At 64.1% G+C, this 13932-nt stretch overlaps 1 protein-coding gene across 2 annotated transcripts in view; it reads right to left on the reverse strand.

Annotated features, from left to right (window-relative positions):
• BAHCC1 (BAH domain and coiled-coil containing 1) overlaps positions 1 to 13932 on the reverse strand; it is a 69641-nt gene that overhangs the window by 14103 nt on the left and 41606 nt on the right. For both annotated transcript variants that reach the window (XM_030923906.1, XM_030923907.1), the window contains exons 4-13: positions 13591 to 13713; positions 8313 to 10046; positions 7961 to 8069; positions 7388 to 7575; positions 7130 to 7288; positions 6772 to 6935; positions 6272 to 6596; positions 4133 to 4945; positions 276 to 478; positions 38 to 174 (exon numbers count right to left, since the gene is read on the reverse strand). In XM_030923906.1, coding sequence (XP_030779766.1) covers positions 38 to 174; positions 276 to 478; positions 4133 to 4945; positions 6272 to 6596; positions 6772 to 6935; positions 7130 to 7288; positions 7388 to 7575; positions 7961 to 8069; positions 8313 to 10046; positions 13591 to 13713 — 3955 coding nt within the window. The remainder of the gene's footprint in view (positions 1 to 37; positions 175 to 275; positions 479 to 4132; positions 4946 to 6271; positions 6597 to 6771; positions 6936 to 7129; positions 7289 to 7387; positions 7576 to 7960; positions 8070 to 8312; positions 10047 to 13590; positions 13714 to 13932) is intronic.

Raw genomic sequence — 13932 nt, forward strand, 5'->3', positions numbered from 1 at the left:
GCGACCCTCCCAGGCCCTCCCACCACGCCAGGCGTACTCATGGTCGTGCCTGCGCTGCAGGCGGGCCAGCTCCCGCTGCTTCTCCTTGTAGCGCCGCTGCAGCTCCGCCAGCTGCACACGCATCCCCACCTCTTGTGTGTCCAGCCGGTCGATGGCGGCCTTCAGGGGGCACACCTGGTGGGCAGGGGCACAGGGGCCTGTGAGCTGGGCCAGGGCCCAGGCTGGGGCTGTGTGGCAACGCATTGGGCAATGTGGGCACTGGGACCCCTACTCACAGGCTTGGTCTTGGGGGTCCAGATGTCCTTGCGCTGCAGGATCTGCATGCGGGGGGTGAGCCTGGGGCTGCTACAGGGGTCAGCCGTGCGTGGCTGTGCTGGGACAGTGGTGCTGTCTAGGCCAGCGGCCTCCACCAGGGACCAGGCTGTGGCCAGCGTGGCCAGGTACTGCAGGTTGAAGGCTAGCACGTCCTCTTCCTCCTCTGTGGGGCATGGGAAGGTCAGAATGGGCACAGCTGGGCACACACTGCCCCTCACAGGCTCTTGACGTCAGCCGTGGCCCCCTGAAGCCACCCAGCGGTGAAGACCAGGATGAGGGTCAGGAGGCCGGGAAGAGTGAGGTGGGTATCAGGATTGGCATCCGGCACCCGTTTGGTTCCAGGCTGGGGAGACACTCCCTTGGTTGTAGGGCAGGGCCAGCTGGGAGGACCCATGTGGCAGGGTCCTCCATGTCACAGAGCAAGACAGGCCCCAAACCATGTAAATGAAAGTAAGCTGCTGGTCACTGCTTCTAACGGAAATGCCTGTGTGCCCCCCGGTGCACTGCTTCGAACGGCAGCCCTGGGAAGGGGCACGCGCTCTGGGGCCCTCAGAGACACAGGCAGTGCCTGCAAGAAGCCGCCGAGGCTTCGAGCATGGAAGCTGTTGAAGTTCAACCAAGTTCAATTCAGTGGCTCAAGCCCGCGGTTGGTTCCCTCAGACGTCTGTCCATGTGGCTTTAACCAAGTTCAAAGTCACGTGGAGAGATGGCTTTGGAACTGTGGGCTTCAGTACCTGGCATCACTCAACCCAGGTGGTGGAGGCTGGTGTCCCCCAGCAGCTAAGACGTGCCACTGCCCGTCCATCTGCCCATCAGTCCTTCCGTCTACTTGCCTGTGTGGACACCTAAGGAGCAGTGGCTGCAGGGAGGCCAGTGGTCAGTGCAGAGGGAGGGGACAAGTCCCTTTGATACCTTTAGGTTTGAGACAGGGCCCTGCTTTATTGCCCAGGCTGGAGTGCAGCGGCTCCACCACGGCTCACTGCAACCTCGAACTCCTGGGCTCCAGCACCCTCCCACCTCAGCCTCCTGGGTAGCTGGGACCCCAGGCCCTCAATTCCTTGTGAGGATGGCAGTGGCAGGGGTATCTGGATGCAGCCTTACCTGCTGTGACCCTTCTCAGAGGGGCCCCCACCATTCCTCCATCCTCCCTCAGAGCACCAAACCCCTGCCCCTGCCCCGTCTCTGAACACAGTGCTGGGCTCTGCCAGGCCCTTTCCACACACTCCAGCCCTGTTGGAGGCAGGAGGGCCAGGGGTTGAGCACAGGTCAGGAGGGAGGGGCTGCCAGGGCCGTATCCTCTGGGACCTCAACCTGGGGGCCAGGGCGGGGGAGCTACCCTCACAGTGACTGCAGGAACAGCAGCAGCCCAATAGCCCAGGGAGTGGCCCGGGGAAGGGACGGCCCATCTCGGGGTCAGAGCTTGGGCCAGCAGAGGCTGGCATCCATGCAGGGGAGGGCCCAGCATGGGGATTCAGGGCCTGAGTAGGGGGACCCAGCCCTGGGGGCTGACAACAGAGACCAGGAACGGGGCCCCCATGGGCTGATCCCACAAGGACATCCAGCAGGAGACAGGGGCCAGACAGCTTGCAGTGGGGGTAAGTGGTTATGGCCAGGAAGGCGGGAGAATTGGGGGACCCCTATGGGGTCAGAATAGAGGTGCTGGCACCCCCGGGAAAGCCTAGGAGTAACGATAACCTCACAGCAATCAGCACCCCAAACCTGGTCTCTGCCTCTGAACCCCATGCTCCACTTAACGGACTTGGGCTCCCTAGAGACATGGTTGATCTCAGCCAGAGGCAGGAGTGCGGGACGACCAGAGCAAACCCCATCCCTAATGGGGCGCATCAGCGCCTGACCGCTGGGGGATGCACCTGAGATTCCACCAAAGGCATCAATCCGAACGCCCCGGCTGGGAGGCGCTCCACGGTGCGCGGCCAGTTCCCTCCTCAAGTACAGGGGAGGGCCTGGAGGCCACAAGCCCAGCCCAAGGGTTGATCCATCCGCAGAGGTCATTACTCAGAAGCCAGGAGGAACTCGGAGGGGCAGATGCTGGGGTGCAAAGCTCTGGACTGAGACCACAGATCTGGTGGGGACCACGGGAACGCTCAGGCTGCTGGGTCCAGGGTCCGCAGGGAACGGGAGGGGAGAGAGGGCCGAGGGGGTGGACTGAGCAGCTGCTGCCATCAGCAGCTGGGGAGATGCATCTGCAGGCCCCTTCCACCGAAGGCCCCAGGTCTCCTGGTCTCCGGGTCACTGCAGTTGGCCAGAAGTCTCTCTGTGCCTTCCCTGCCCTTGCAGGCTACAGGCGTGTGGCCCCCACGTGGCCTCACCCAGATGGCTCTGCCAGGCCTGGGGGCTCTATGCCCGCCTGGCCCCAATGCCGGGGACTTTCCTCCCACTTTCCCCTCTGCAAATCCTGCTGTCTGAAATCCTGCTGTCTGGCACAGGACAAAACCAGCCTCCTAATTAATTTCAACCAAAGTGGTCACTATACTTGTAGGGTTGAGCTCTGAGCCCAGCAGCTGCACAGACCTGCCCATTAATTGGGACAAGGGGAGGGCAGGGGCGAGGGTGGCGGCCCAGGAGGGGACCGTGAGGTGGAGACCCAGAGGGCAGAGCTGGCCCTGACTCTGCCTCTGCACACCCTGGTGACTGGGACACCTGGTCTGGCCAGAGTGTGATGATATCCATGCTGGGTTAAGCCACATGGCTCCCTACCTGGGACACGTGGTCTACACCTGATTATTCATGCAGTGAACGGGCTCCTGTCCTGCAGGTGTTCACACAGGCAGACGGGCCACTCTGGCCACACACACGGCACCTGCTTTCTGTTGACGCCTCCTCATGCTGCCGGGTGAGGGTCCCCGAGACCCTCCCACGGCGGGTCCCCGGCAGCTCAGGCCGTGCCGAGGTGCCTCCACCTCGCCCTATCTACCTTCTCGTACACTGCTGGCTGGAGGCCCAATGGAGGGCCTCTGGGGGGTCCCGGTGGAGCCCACCCTGACAGGACTCCAAGCTTCCTCAAACCCTCTGCACAGCCCACCCAGAGGCAGGGACTCTGGGCCAGGTACCCCCGAGGGCAGGCAGCTCCCAGCACTGCAGAACACCCCTGCCGGGTGCAGGCCAGCAGCCTCATCCAGCAGAGAGTGACCAGAGGCCCCTGGGGAAATGCACTGTTCAAGAACATTCTCTTGATTGTGGTGGTGAGATTTATGCATCCAGAAAGCAGTGGCCAAGCCCTGAGGACTGTCAGGTTCGTGTGCCCGGCTGGGGGACGCCCTCCACCCTGGGGCTTTCTGCGGGGTCCACAAGGAAGATGGCAGGAAGCAGGGGCTTTCCCGGGAGCGCTGGACCGCAGGGAGTGCCCAGACCAAGGGCTGGGGTAGGCTAAGCAGAGACCGGGCCCTCAGGTGTCTCAGGTGATCTGGCCCCGCCCACTGTTGTCCGGCTGTCCTTGGGGCCTCTGGGTGGGTGGAAGAGCCCAGGAGCTCCCGCTCCCACAGGCCTCCCTGCAGCAAGAGCCCTAACCTCCTGCTACCTATCCTGGGCCTGAGTGAGGAGCCTTTGAAACCACCATGCGGGTGAGTCCTGCTCCCAGGACCCCACCTGGGACAGGGGGATTCGGAAAAGGCACACCTGCCTTGGACTTCCACGGACGAGGGTCGGCAAGGGGAGGTGGACACTCTCCAGGGGACCCACCACACTTTGGGGACAACTGAGCGGGGCCCAAGGCTGCCATCTGGCCAGGTGACCGTGAGCCAGGCCTGCGGGTCCCACCGCTGGGGCTTTGGGGGGTGGCGGCAACCACCGGGCTTACCTGGCACAGCCCTCTCACTCCTCTGCCGCTGGATTGCCAGGTCAGCCAGCTCGCTAAGCAGAGCGATTCCATGAGTCCCTGAGCTATGGGGCAGGGGGGCTGTGCTGGGGGGCCCAGAGGCTGCTGGGGGCTGAGGGTCTGGTGCGCTGTCGCTGGGCAGGTCCCCCAGGTCGATGGTGGCGGCCACCAAGGCATCCAGGCCTGGTAGCGCCCTGGGTGGGTGGCTGTTGTTGGGAGCTCCCCCACAGTCCTCCTCTGAGTCCTCCATGCTCTGCTGCCCCAGCTCATCTTCCTCCAGCTCGTCCTCCTCAGGGGTCGGCTGCTCTCCCTCGTCCTCAAGGGCACCCGGGCTCCCTGCTTGCTGCTCCAGGACTTGGGGGGAGGCCCCTGATGAGGGCTCCTGCTCCCCCTCCTCCCTGCTCCTCTCTTCTCGTGCCCCTCCCTGAGTAGAATGAGCCTGGCCGGTGGCCTCGGGGCCCCCTGCCTCGAGGAGGACCCCACATTGCAGTTCTTGTAGCCCCTCAAGTGGGCTGCGGTCCGCTGCCTTCCCCTGGGGTCCCCGCTCGGCAGGGTGGGGGGTGGCGGCAAGGTCCTGGGTGGCCTCCCTGGCCCCTGAGAGCAGCCCGGGCTCCTCCAGGCTCCTAGGGCTGCAGGGAGGTGGCTCCCCAGGCAGGAATGTCCTTGTGGGCTCAGGCTGGGCCCCCAGGGTGGCGGTTTGCATAGTTTCAGGGTCCTCGAGGTTAGAAGAGTGCACGTCTGAAGGTAGGGAGAAGCCCAGGCCAGCCACGGGGCGCAAGTATCCGGGAGGCAGGTCTGCAAAGGAGGGGACAGGTCAGCAGGGAGCTGGGAGTGGTGGTGAGGGGGTGTCCTGCGATAGGACAGAGGACAGTGACCTTGAACCCTCAGACCCAAGCCCATGCAGAAGGGTCCTGGGCTAGCTGCAGGTCTGCAAGACTGGTGGCGGGGAAAGTGTTAACGTTAATTAAGGGGGCAGCCTGGCTGGGCACAGTGGCTCACGCCTGTAACCCCAATACTTTGGAAGGCTGAGGAGGGAGAATCATTAAGGCCAGGAGTTCAAGACCAGCCTGGGTAACAGAGTGCACGCACCACTACAAAAAAACAAAAGAACAATTAGCTGGGCGTGGTGGTGCATGCCCGTGGTCCAAGCTACACGGGAGGCTGAGGTGGGAGGATGGCTTGAGCCCAGGAGGCCGAGGCTGCAGTGAACCATGTTCGCGCCACCACACTCCAGCCTGGGCGACAGAGGGAGACACCCTGTCTCAAAAAAATAAAGAAAAAAAAAAAAGTGTGAGCAGCCTGAGGCCAGGCCCTCATTCCCCCGCCAAGTGGCTCTAATGTTCCCCCAACAACCCTGGCCGCCCGGGCTGGGGTGGCCTCAGGAGCCATCTCTGGCATGGTGTGCTGTGGGTAACCAGAAAAGGGGAAATTTGTAAAACATGATGCTTGAATCAGGGTTTTCCCTGAACCAGAACGAGCCGGCAGCATGTCAGAGGCATCACGTCCCATTAACTGCAGAAAAAAAAAAAACTAAGGGAGAAAAACTGAAAAACCCTCTGCTGGCTCCGTCTCCTGACCATGAAACTAGGCCGGGTTTTATGTTCGCCACACGGTTTCCAGTGTGAACTCTCAGCCCCATTCAGACAGAATCAAATAGGCTGGCGGGGAGTGGATGGGCGAGTGGCAGGGGTTGAGGCCAGGTCCGAGACCCTCCCCCACCCAGGCACCCCGCCTCACTGCCCCTCCCTCACTCAGCTTTGCCGAGACCCTGAATGGCAGCCTGGTCAGGTCCCATGCCCGGTGCTCCCCAGGGTGCCAGCACCACCACCAGCAGGCCCTGCCTTCATTGCTGGAGCATCCCCACGACAGCCAGTGGGACCGTCTTCATTGCGCCTTCGTCAGCCCAGGACCAGGAAGGAGGCAGCTGGGCCGCTGTGTGCTTCTCCCATGCCCATTGGGAGGGTTGGGAAGAGGGAAGAGAAAGGAAGGGAACAGCCACGCTGTCCTGGGCCTGGGCTGGTGTGGAGCAGCCCTGCAGGCAGCCCGGATTCAGCCCTGCCAGGCAGGGGCGGGAGGGCTTGGAGCGGAGCACAGCGGGCCAGGCCAGGCGGCTGCTCTCACCTGGTTCGGACGTGACGATGTCAGCCGTGGACTGCGGACCCTCCCCAGTCTTTTCCTCGGCACTGGGCACCCGGGAGCCAGGCCCAGGGCTGCTGGCAGGGCAGACATTTAAAGTGCACGGGGCGCTGGGCTGAGGTGGGGTGGGGCAGCTGGCAGGGGGCTTTGGGGCGGGCGGGTGGCAGCAGGGTGGCAGCTTGGTGGGGCCTGCAGCGGGTGAGGGGGCGCCTGGGGCCGTGGGGGTTAAGGCAACTGGCTTGTGAGTGGACTTCGGGGCCTTCTCCTGGGCGGGCTCCTCCAGATCCAGGTGCTGGTCTTCGGGCTTCCGCTGTCAGGGATAGGGGAAAGCTCAGGCAGGCTCAGGCTCCCCTGACCCCAGAGGGTCCCCTGCTTGGGTTCATCCCGCCGGAGGGCAGGCGTGCAGGGGTCTCCCGGAGCCAGGCCCGGCCAGGCAGGGAGGGGGAGAAGTGCCTGGCCCAGGCAGGTGTGGCTGGGGGCGGTACCTGGAACTGGGTGGCCCTCTGCTGCTGCAAAGCATAGAGCTCCTGCTGCCGGAGGAGCTGTGGCCTCGAGTACACGGGGAGCTGGCCGGGGTGCTGCATGTGAGAGGCAGGGCCCCGGCCCCCATACATGGGGGGCCACAGCGAGGCCTGGTCCATGACATCCGCTGTGGGTAGGGCCCAGGAGGGGTCAGCCTGGTCGGGGAGGGGACAGCTCCGGGGCTGCTTCCCCGAGTCCCTGTCATCCTTTCCTTAGCCCACCAAGCCCACTGCTCCCTCCTGAGCCCTGGCCAGCCCACCCCCAGCTGTCCCTCCTTCCAACAGCCCCCCAAGTGTGGCGGCCTGGACCAGGGGCCCTTACCAAGTGCGTGGGGGGCGCTGTGGGGTGCGGGCTCTGAGGGCAGGATGACCAGCTGCGTGGGGGCATCCTGGGGAAGGGGGAAGACAGAGGGCACGGGGCCAGCCACAGAGGCGGGGAAGCCAGGGGGCAGGTTCTGGTGCAGGGCAGGGTGCCCCAGGCCTGGGAGGCAGAGGGCACAGTGGTCAGGCCTCCCACTCTCAGGGACCAGTAGGGAACCCCCGTCAGCCCCAGGCCAGCCCCCACCCTGGGATCACTGACCGTAGGAGTGCCCCCCCATCCACAGGGAGGGGCTGCGGGTGCGGGGCAGCCAGGGGGGATGGGGGTGGGTGTGGGGGGCTGGGTCCCCGCCCAGCTGGCTGCTCTGCATCATGAGGTGGGGGGCCAGGTCCCCAGGGCAGCTGCTCGGTGGGTGGATCCGGGCGAACTCTACGCGGTCTTTGCTGTCCCTGTAAGACCTGGGGCTCAGCCCTGCCACCAGCGCCAATGCCCAGCTCCCCACCCCACCCCCTGCTATCAACCTGGGAGAGAGAACGGGCCCTGGAGGCTCAGGGAAAACCCCAGGCTCCAGCCTCAGTGCTCTGCAGGGCTGACTGGGGGCCCTCTCCTGGCCCCTGAGAGTGGGCAACCTGACTGTTGCAGGGGGTTAGCCGAGACCCCCGACCCAGGGTGAGACCCCAGAAAGGCTCTAGAGGTGGGTAGAAACCCACCCACAGCCAGCCATAGAATCTGCTGCCCCAGCCATGACCACCCTCTTCCTCCACGTGGCTCCGAGTGGGGAGCCCCAAACCCAGGCCCAGCCCTACTCCCCAGGGCCACAGGCCCAGCTCTCACTGCAGCAGCAGCTCGCGGCCGGCGAGTCCCAGGCGGTCATCACATAGCCGGGTCCTCTCCTCCTCGGCCTCCAGGTCCAGCGCGTGTGTGGAACGGGGCCCACCGCCAGCTGCACAGGGTCGAGACAGCAGAAAGGAGAGGGTTGGGCGGCCAGGGAGCCACCAGCTAAGGCAAGCAGTGACCCCGCTTCGAGCTCAGGGGCCTGATGCCCTGAGGAGGATCCCCTGGTCCTGGGGCCTTGGAGGGTCTGCCAAGGGCAGGTGTGGGAGTTGGCGAGCAGGGGGGCAGGGCAGGGCCAGCTGGGCATCCTAGACTGGCCCGGCCTGCCTCCCTCTCTGTGCAGGGCCTGTACCTTTGAAAGCGGGGGCGGCCCGGCCCTGCCGCACAGTGTTGGTGCCGTAGGCTGCCTCAGACCGGCTCGCCGTGTCCTTCTGCCGGGCCAAGGCCACTGCGATGCCCACAGGAGGCTGCCGCACCTCCCCGTCACCGTGCATGGTGTCGTGCTCCCGGCTGCGGGCACAGTCCGGCCTCTCCGACTGGCCTGGGGCCTTAGAGGACAGGAACTTTGCTTCCTGCTGGACGCAGCTGGCCTTGAGGCCGCCCAGGCCCACCAAGGGTGCCTTCTGGCCCACCGCCAGGGCCTGGCTGCTGTACTTAAGCAGGTTCTTCATGGCCGAGACCTCGTCCGGTGGTGCAGGCAGTTCCTGGGGCAGAAGGGCCGCCTGCTGCAGGCTGCTGCCAAAGGGGTCCAGGTAGGTGCCAGCCTTGCGCTCCTCACTGATGGCCATGGCGGTGCCCGGGCCTGCCTGGACACCCCATGGGGGCAGGTGGGGCCCGCTGTAGCCCAGGGATGCCAGCTCCAGGGACTTGCGCTTGGCCTCAGCCCCAATGCCCCCCTGTTCCACCTCGGGGGCCACCAAGTGCTGCTGGTGCCGGATCCGGGCCACCTTCTGTGCCCCCGGGGGGCCGACTGGGGCTTCCTTGCCAGCAGTCTTATCTAAAGTGCAGCAGGCCTGGGGAGCCTTCCCACCCAGCGGGTCCTGGTGACCAGGCCGGGCACAGTCCTGTGAAGAGGTGGGCAACTCGAAGTAGCCGCTTTTGTCCAGACCACCTTTAGAGAGTCCAGAGAAGGAGGCCTCGGGGCCTGCGCTGCTGAGATAGTCTAGGCCCTTTAGCCGGGGGTTGAGGGCCGCCTCAAAGCCCCCAGGCCGCCGCTCGCCCTTGCTCTCAGCCTTCAGGTGGGCATAGGAGACTCCATAGGGTGCAGCGTGGTCGGGGGCCATGGTTCCCTCCAGGTGCCGGTCCTTGCCCTCCCCTGCCACAGCGCAGGCCTCAGTGGCCTGGAAGGGGCGGCCCTTGTCAGCCAGGTGTCCCACAGAAGGCACGAAGGTGGGCCCGCTGGCCTTTAGGTCCCGGGGGACTTTGTCCTGCAGCGGGCAGAGCCCGTCAGGGCCCCCGTGCAGCTGCAGGCAGGGGAAGGAGCCAGCGGCCGTGCTGAGGGGCGGGGGCGGCCCGGCGTAGGACGCGGTGTGGTGTAGCATCTGCCGCCGCTCCAGGCACTCGCTGAAGGCCGGCCCGGGCTCCGGGGGGCCTGCTGCCTCCTTCGCACAGCGCCCAGAGGTTGCCACCCCCGCACCAGGCCGCCCTAGCATGCCCCCCGCACAGCTGGCTAGCGCAGCCCTGCCCATCTCGCCATTGAGCACCTTGGTGTTGAGGAGGCAGGAGGTGAGGTGCTTGGAGCGGCCCTCACAGGCTCCTCGGGGTGCGGGGCCACCCTCCCTGCAGTGCCCGTCAGCCGGCACGGGCAGCACCAGCTTGTGCCGCTCCTTGCCACCGTCCTCCTCTGCCGCCGGCCGCTCCTTGCCCTCAGCCACCTTGCCCGCCTTCTCTCTGCCCAGCTCCTTGCCCACGAGGAAGCGGTCGAAGTCCTTGGGGCCCTTCTGCAGGGAGCCAGCCTCGCCCCGGTCTCGATCCCGGCTGCAGGAGCCCGTGGGGTGGGCAGGGGCGGCCCGGGCCACGCTGGGGAAGTTGTGGTTGGCCGGCAGCAGCGTGGGCTGGGGCGGTAGGTTGCGCAGGTAGAAGTTATCTGTGTGGGAAAGAGCCAAGGTCGATGGGAGGCCTTAGGGGTGAGGCTGGAGGAAGACTCCCTGAGACAGGTGTTCTAGGTGCCTCCCGGACACCAGCTGGCACTGACCCCAGGTTACAGCCTAGGGAAGGTTTTTTGCTTTTTTTTTTTTTTTTTGAGATGGAGTCTCGCCCTGTCCTCTGTCGCCCAGGCTGGAGTGCGGTGGCGCGATCTCGGCTCACTGCAAGTTCCACCTCCCGGGTTCACGCCATTCTCCTGCCTCAGCCTCCCGAGTAGCTGGGACTACAGGCGCCCTCCACCTCACCCGGTTAGTTTTTTGTATTTTTAGTAGAGACGGGGTTTCACCGTGTTCACCAGAATGGTCTCGATCTCCTGACCTCGTGATCCGCCCGTCTCGGCCTCCCAAAGTGCTGGGATTACAGGCTTGAGCCACCGCGCCCGGCCTATTCTTTTATTTTATTTTATTTTATTTTAGAGACAAGGTTTCACCATGTTGCCCAGGCTGGTCTCCTGAGCTCAAGTGATCACCTGCCTCGGCCTCCCACAGTGTTGGGATTACAGGCGTGAGCCATCGTGCCCGGTCATTTTTTGCTTTTGTTTTTATAAAATTGTAGTGAAATATGGATAACATAAAATTTCCCATTTTTGGTGCACAGTTCAGGGGCACTGGGCACATTCCCCCTGCCGTGCAGCCGTCACAAGCATTCGTGGCCAGAACCTCTCACCTCCCAGAACTGAAGTTCTCTGTCCCCGTGAAACACTCACCCTCTGCCCCCATGTTCAGCCCCCACACCTCAGAGATGGGAGATGCAAACCCGAGGCCAGTCTCTCCCCCACCTGGCCTAGTGTCAGTAGGGATTTTCGGGGGACACGGGGCAAGCAGTAGATTTTCAGGGGACGGGGGCAGGCAGTGGATTTTCGGGGGACGTAGGGCAGGCAGTGGATTTTTGGGGGATGCGGGGCAGGCAGTGGATTTTCGGGGGACACAGGGCAGGCAGTGAGTGTTACAGAGCATCCCCGCTGGGTCTTTACAAACAGGCACCAGGACCTTGGAAATCAGGGACAGGTGTCAGGCGCAGCTCCTGGCACCCCCGGAGAAGAGGCGAGGAAGGACAGGCGGTCATGGAGGAGGGGCTCACCCACCTGCTGGACCCCCTGGGAGCTCCCAGCCCCTCGGCCTCTCGTCTGGGTGTCTCAGTCTGGTGGGGCTAGGGTAATGGGTTGAAATGGAGAAAGGCCAGTGGCTCCGGGGGCAGAGAGCAGCAGCTATGCTCACTCTGCCTGGTGGCTGGTGGGTGTCTGGGGGCTCCCTCTGCCGGTCCCTGAAACAGTTGCCCAGCCTGGGCCCTGGGCCTGGGCCCACCCTTCCCGGCTAGGGTCTGCCCCAAGCTCTCCACACTCCTGGCTGCCCTGGGGGTACCCATCACCCCACAGAGGGGGCCAGGTCACCGCCTCTGGGGACCCTGTGGGGGGCTGTTCCTCTCCACGCCCAGCTGGGTGGGTGGGCAGCGGGGTGGTGCCAAGAGCCGAGGGAGCAGACAAGGGAGGAAACAAAAGAAACATTTGGAACTTGTAAAATTGTCCTCAGGCATGTAAATTCCTTGTCAATTTCCTGCTAATTAGAAACAAGGGGGAAGGGGAGCGGGAAGGGGCTAGCCCCAGCGAAACCTAATTAGCTCCATTTCCAAAACCAAATACTGTTCTTGGACGTAGCTGCACCACAATATTGTGAAAGCCGAGAGGCCTGGCCGGCCCACTGCCCAGAGGGAGTCCCCTGTGCTGGTGGAGGGGCTGGGTTTCTGGGGCTGGGACCAGCCACCTGCCCGCCCTTGATAAACACTGTCAAAATAACTGCACGTGCCGGGGCTGACATGGGTCTGGGGCAACCGGGCCTGCGGGGCTGTCCTCTGAGCAGCAGAGCCCCTCAGCCTGCAGCCACAGGAGCTGGGGTGTAGGGTGAGGAGATGGGTTTGGGTGCCTGTCCTGGGTGAGAGCTGAATTCCCTGGGTGGGGCTGGTGGTGAGTTCCTGGCCCCCATGCCTGCTCCCCTGCAGCTGGCTGGCATGGGCGTAGGCCAAAGCCCACCTGAGCCTTAGCAAATCTTGGGCTCCTGCAGGTGCGGAGGTGCAGGCCACACAGAGGTCCTGGAGTGAGTGTGAGGTGGGGAGAAGGGGCCGACGGGCAGCCAAGCGAGGGTGGGCAGACTGGCCTCAGGTCCCCACCCCTCAGCTCACTCAGAGTTGGGGTCATCATGACCACTCATGAGCACAGGCTCACTGGGGTCCCCCACTCTGTTCCCTGCAGCGTGTCTAGTCTGCCTCTCAGGCCCTGCAGGGGCTTTCTGGGCCTTTCCTCTGCCGCGACCCGGAGCTCCAGCCCTAAACGCCAGGGCTCCTGGGCTCCCAGGGGCTGTGCGGAAGCCATCTGTCCCCACCTCCCTTCTCACTCCCCACAGCCTGGGTGTCCCTTTCCACAGCCGGGACAACCTCCCAGTCCACCTCTCCACACTGACCGCACCCCGTGTGTCCAGACACCTCTCAGATCCTCCCGGGGAGACGTCCCAGCCCCTCTGCACTGAGGCAGAACTCACACCACCATCCAACTGCTTCTCCCCAGGTGCGCCCTCCCATAGCCCAGGCCAGAAACTGAGGGTCACCTAGACCCCTCTATCCCTCCCTGCCCCCAATCCCCCTCCTAGATATCACTGATGCCGGCCCCTGCGGGACCCCACACCTGTACTGCTTCTCAGTGAAGCCCAGTAACTAACCGACGGCTTCCTGCTCCAGCCTCCTGGTGTCACCCCAAGGGGAACTTTTTAAAATGCAAATGAGATGTCACCCTACCAACTTGGAGATAAGGACCCACACCCATCCCACCTCCAGCCAGGCCGTCTCGGGGACTCCGGGAGGAACTCGCTGGCACCAGGACTTGGCTCTGCTGGGCCTGCACTTCCTCTTCCCCAAGGCCCCACCGATTCTGACTTCTCAGCAGACTCAAACTCTGCATCCCTTCTTCGGGGATGCCTGCTGTCAATAGGGTAAGCAGCCCTTCTGTCCACCAGGACACGGGGCTGGGGGGCTGGGCCTCCTGCAGCCCAGCTCTAGCCCAGGCCACTGAGTGTGTAAGCCAGGAAGTGCAGGTTTCTGTGGGCTTCCTCCAGCCCCCACCGGATGTGTCCTCCTGAGCCACCCCACGATCCGGGGGCTGCTTGGGGCTGCAGGGCAAGGCCAGGTCCTGAGGAAGCTGGTGGGACTAGGGTAATAAGGAAGGTGGGCACCAGCTCAGCTGCTCCCACCTGAGCAGCGAGAGGTCTTGAGACAGCGTGATCTGGGAACTGAACCTGCGCCTGGGGGTGGTCCTGGGCCCCTGGGTTTAAATCCTGAGGGGCAGACCCACCCTCTCCTCTAGCCCCCACCCTGGCCTCGATGACACCTGGTGGGAGGGCTCACCTAGGCTGGTCTTTCCCTTGTGACCCAGAAGCTCCTGTGCCCCCTCCCCACCTCCAGCATGCCTGCTCCCCACGCCGGCCCCAGGCTGCACTTGCCTTTTTGGGTTCCATAGAAACGGTGCTGCCCGTAGAGAACGTTGCTGTTTCCATGGTGATCCAAGTGGCTCACGGGTAGGAAGGTGGATGCCAGACTCCCCGAAAATCTGGGGTACCCCGGAGCTAGAGAAGCAAGGAGACCCAGCTGCAGAGGCAACTCCCAGCCCGCGGCCCACACTTGCCCTGACCCCAGGGAGGCAAGAAGCCGGCAGGCAGCCCAGGAGTGATGCCCGGCAGAGCCCAGCACGCTGCCGCCGGGGGGAAATCAACCCGTCAATACATCATATTAACTCTGACTCGACTAATGCCGTCCCTCTGGTGCGGCACAAATTGAATTGCTGA

The sequence above is a fragment of the Rhinopithecus roxellana genome, chromosome 19 (genome assembly GCF_007565055.1).
Source record: "Rhinopithecus roxellana isolate Shanxi Qingling chromosome 19, ASM756505v1, whole genome shotgun sequence".
Classification (NCBI taxonomy): domain Eukaryota; kingdom Metazoa; phylum Chordata; class Mammalia; order Primates; family Cercopithecidae; genus Rhinopithecus; species Rhinopithecus roxellana.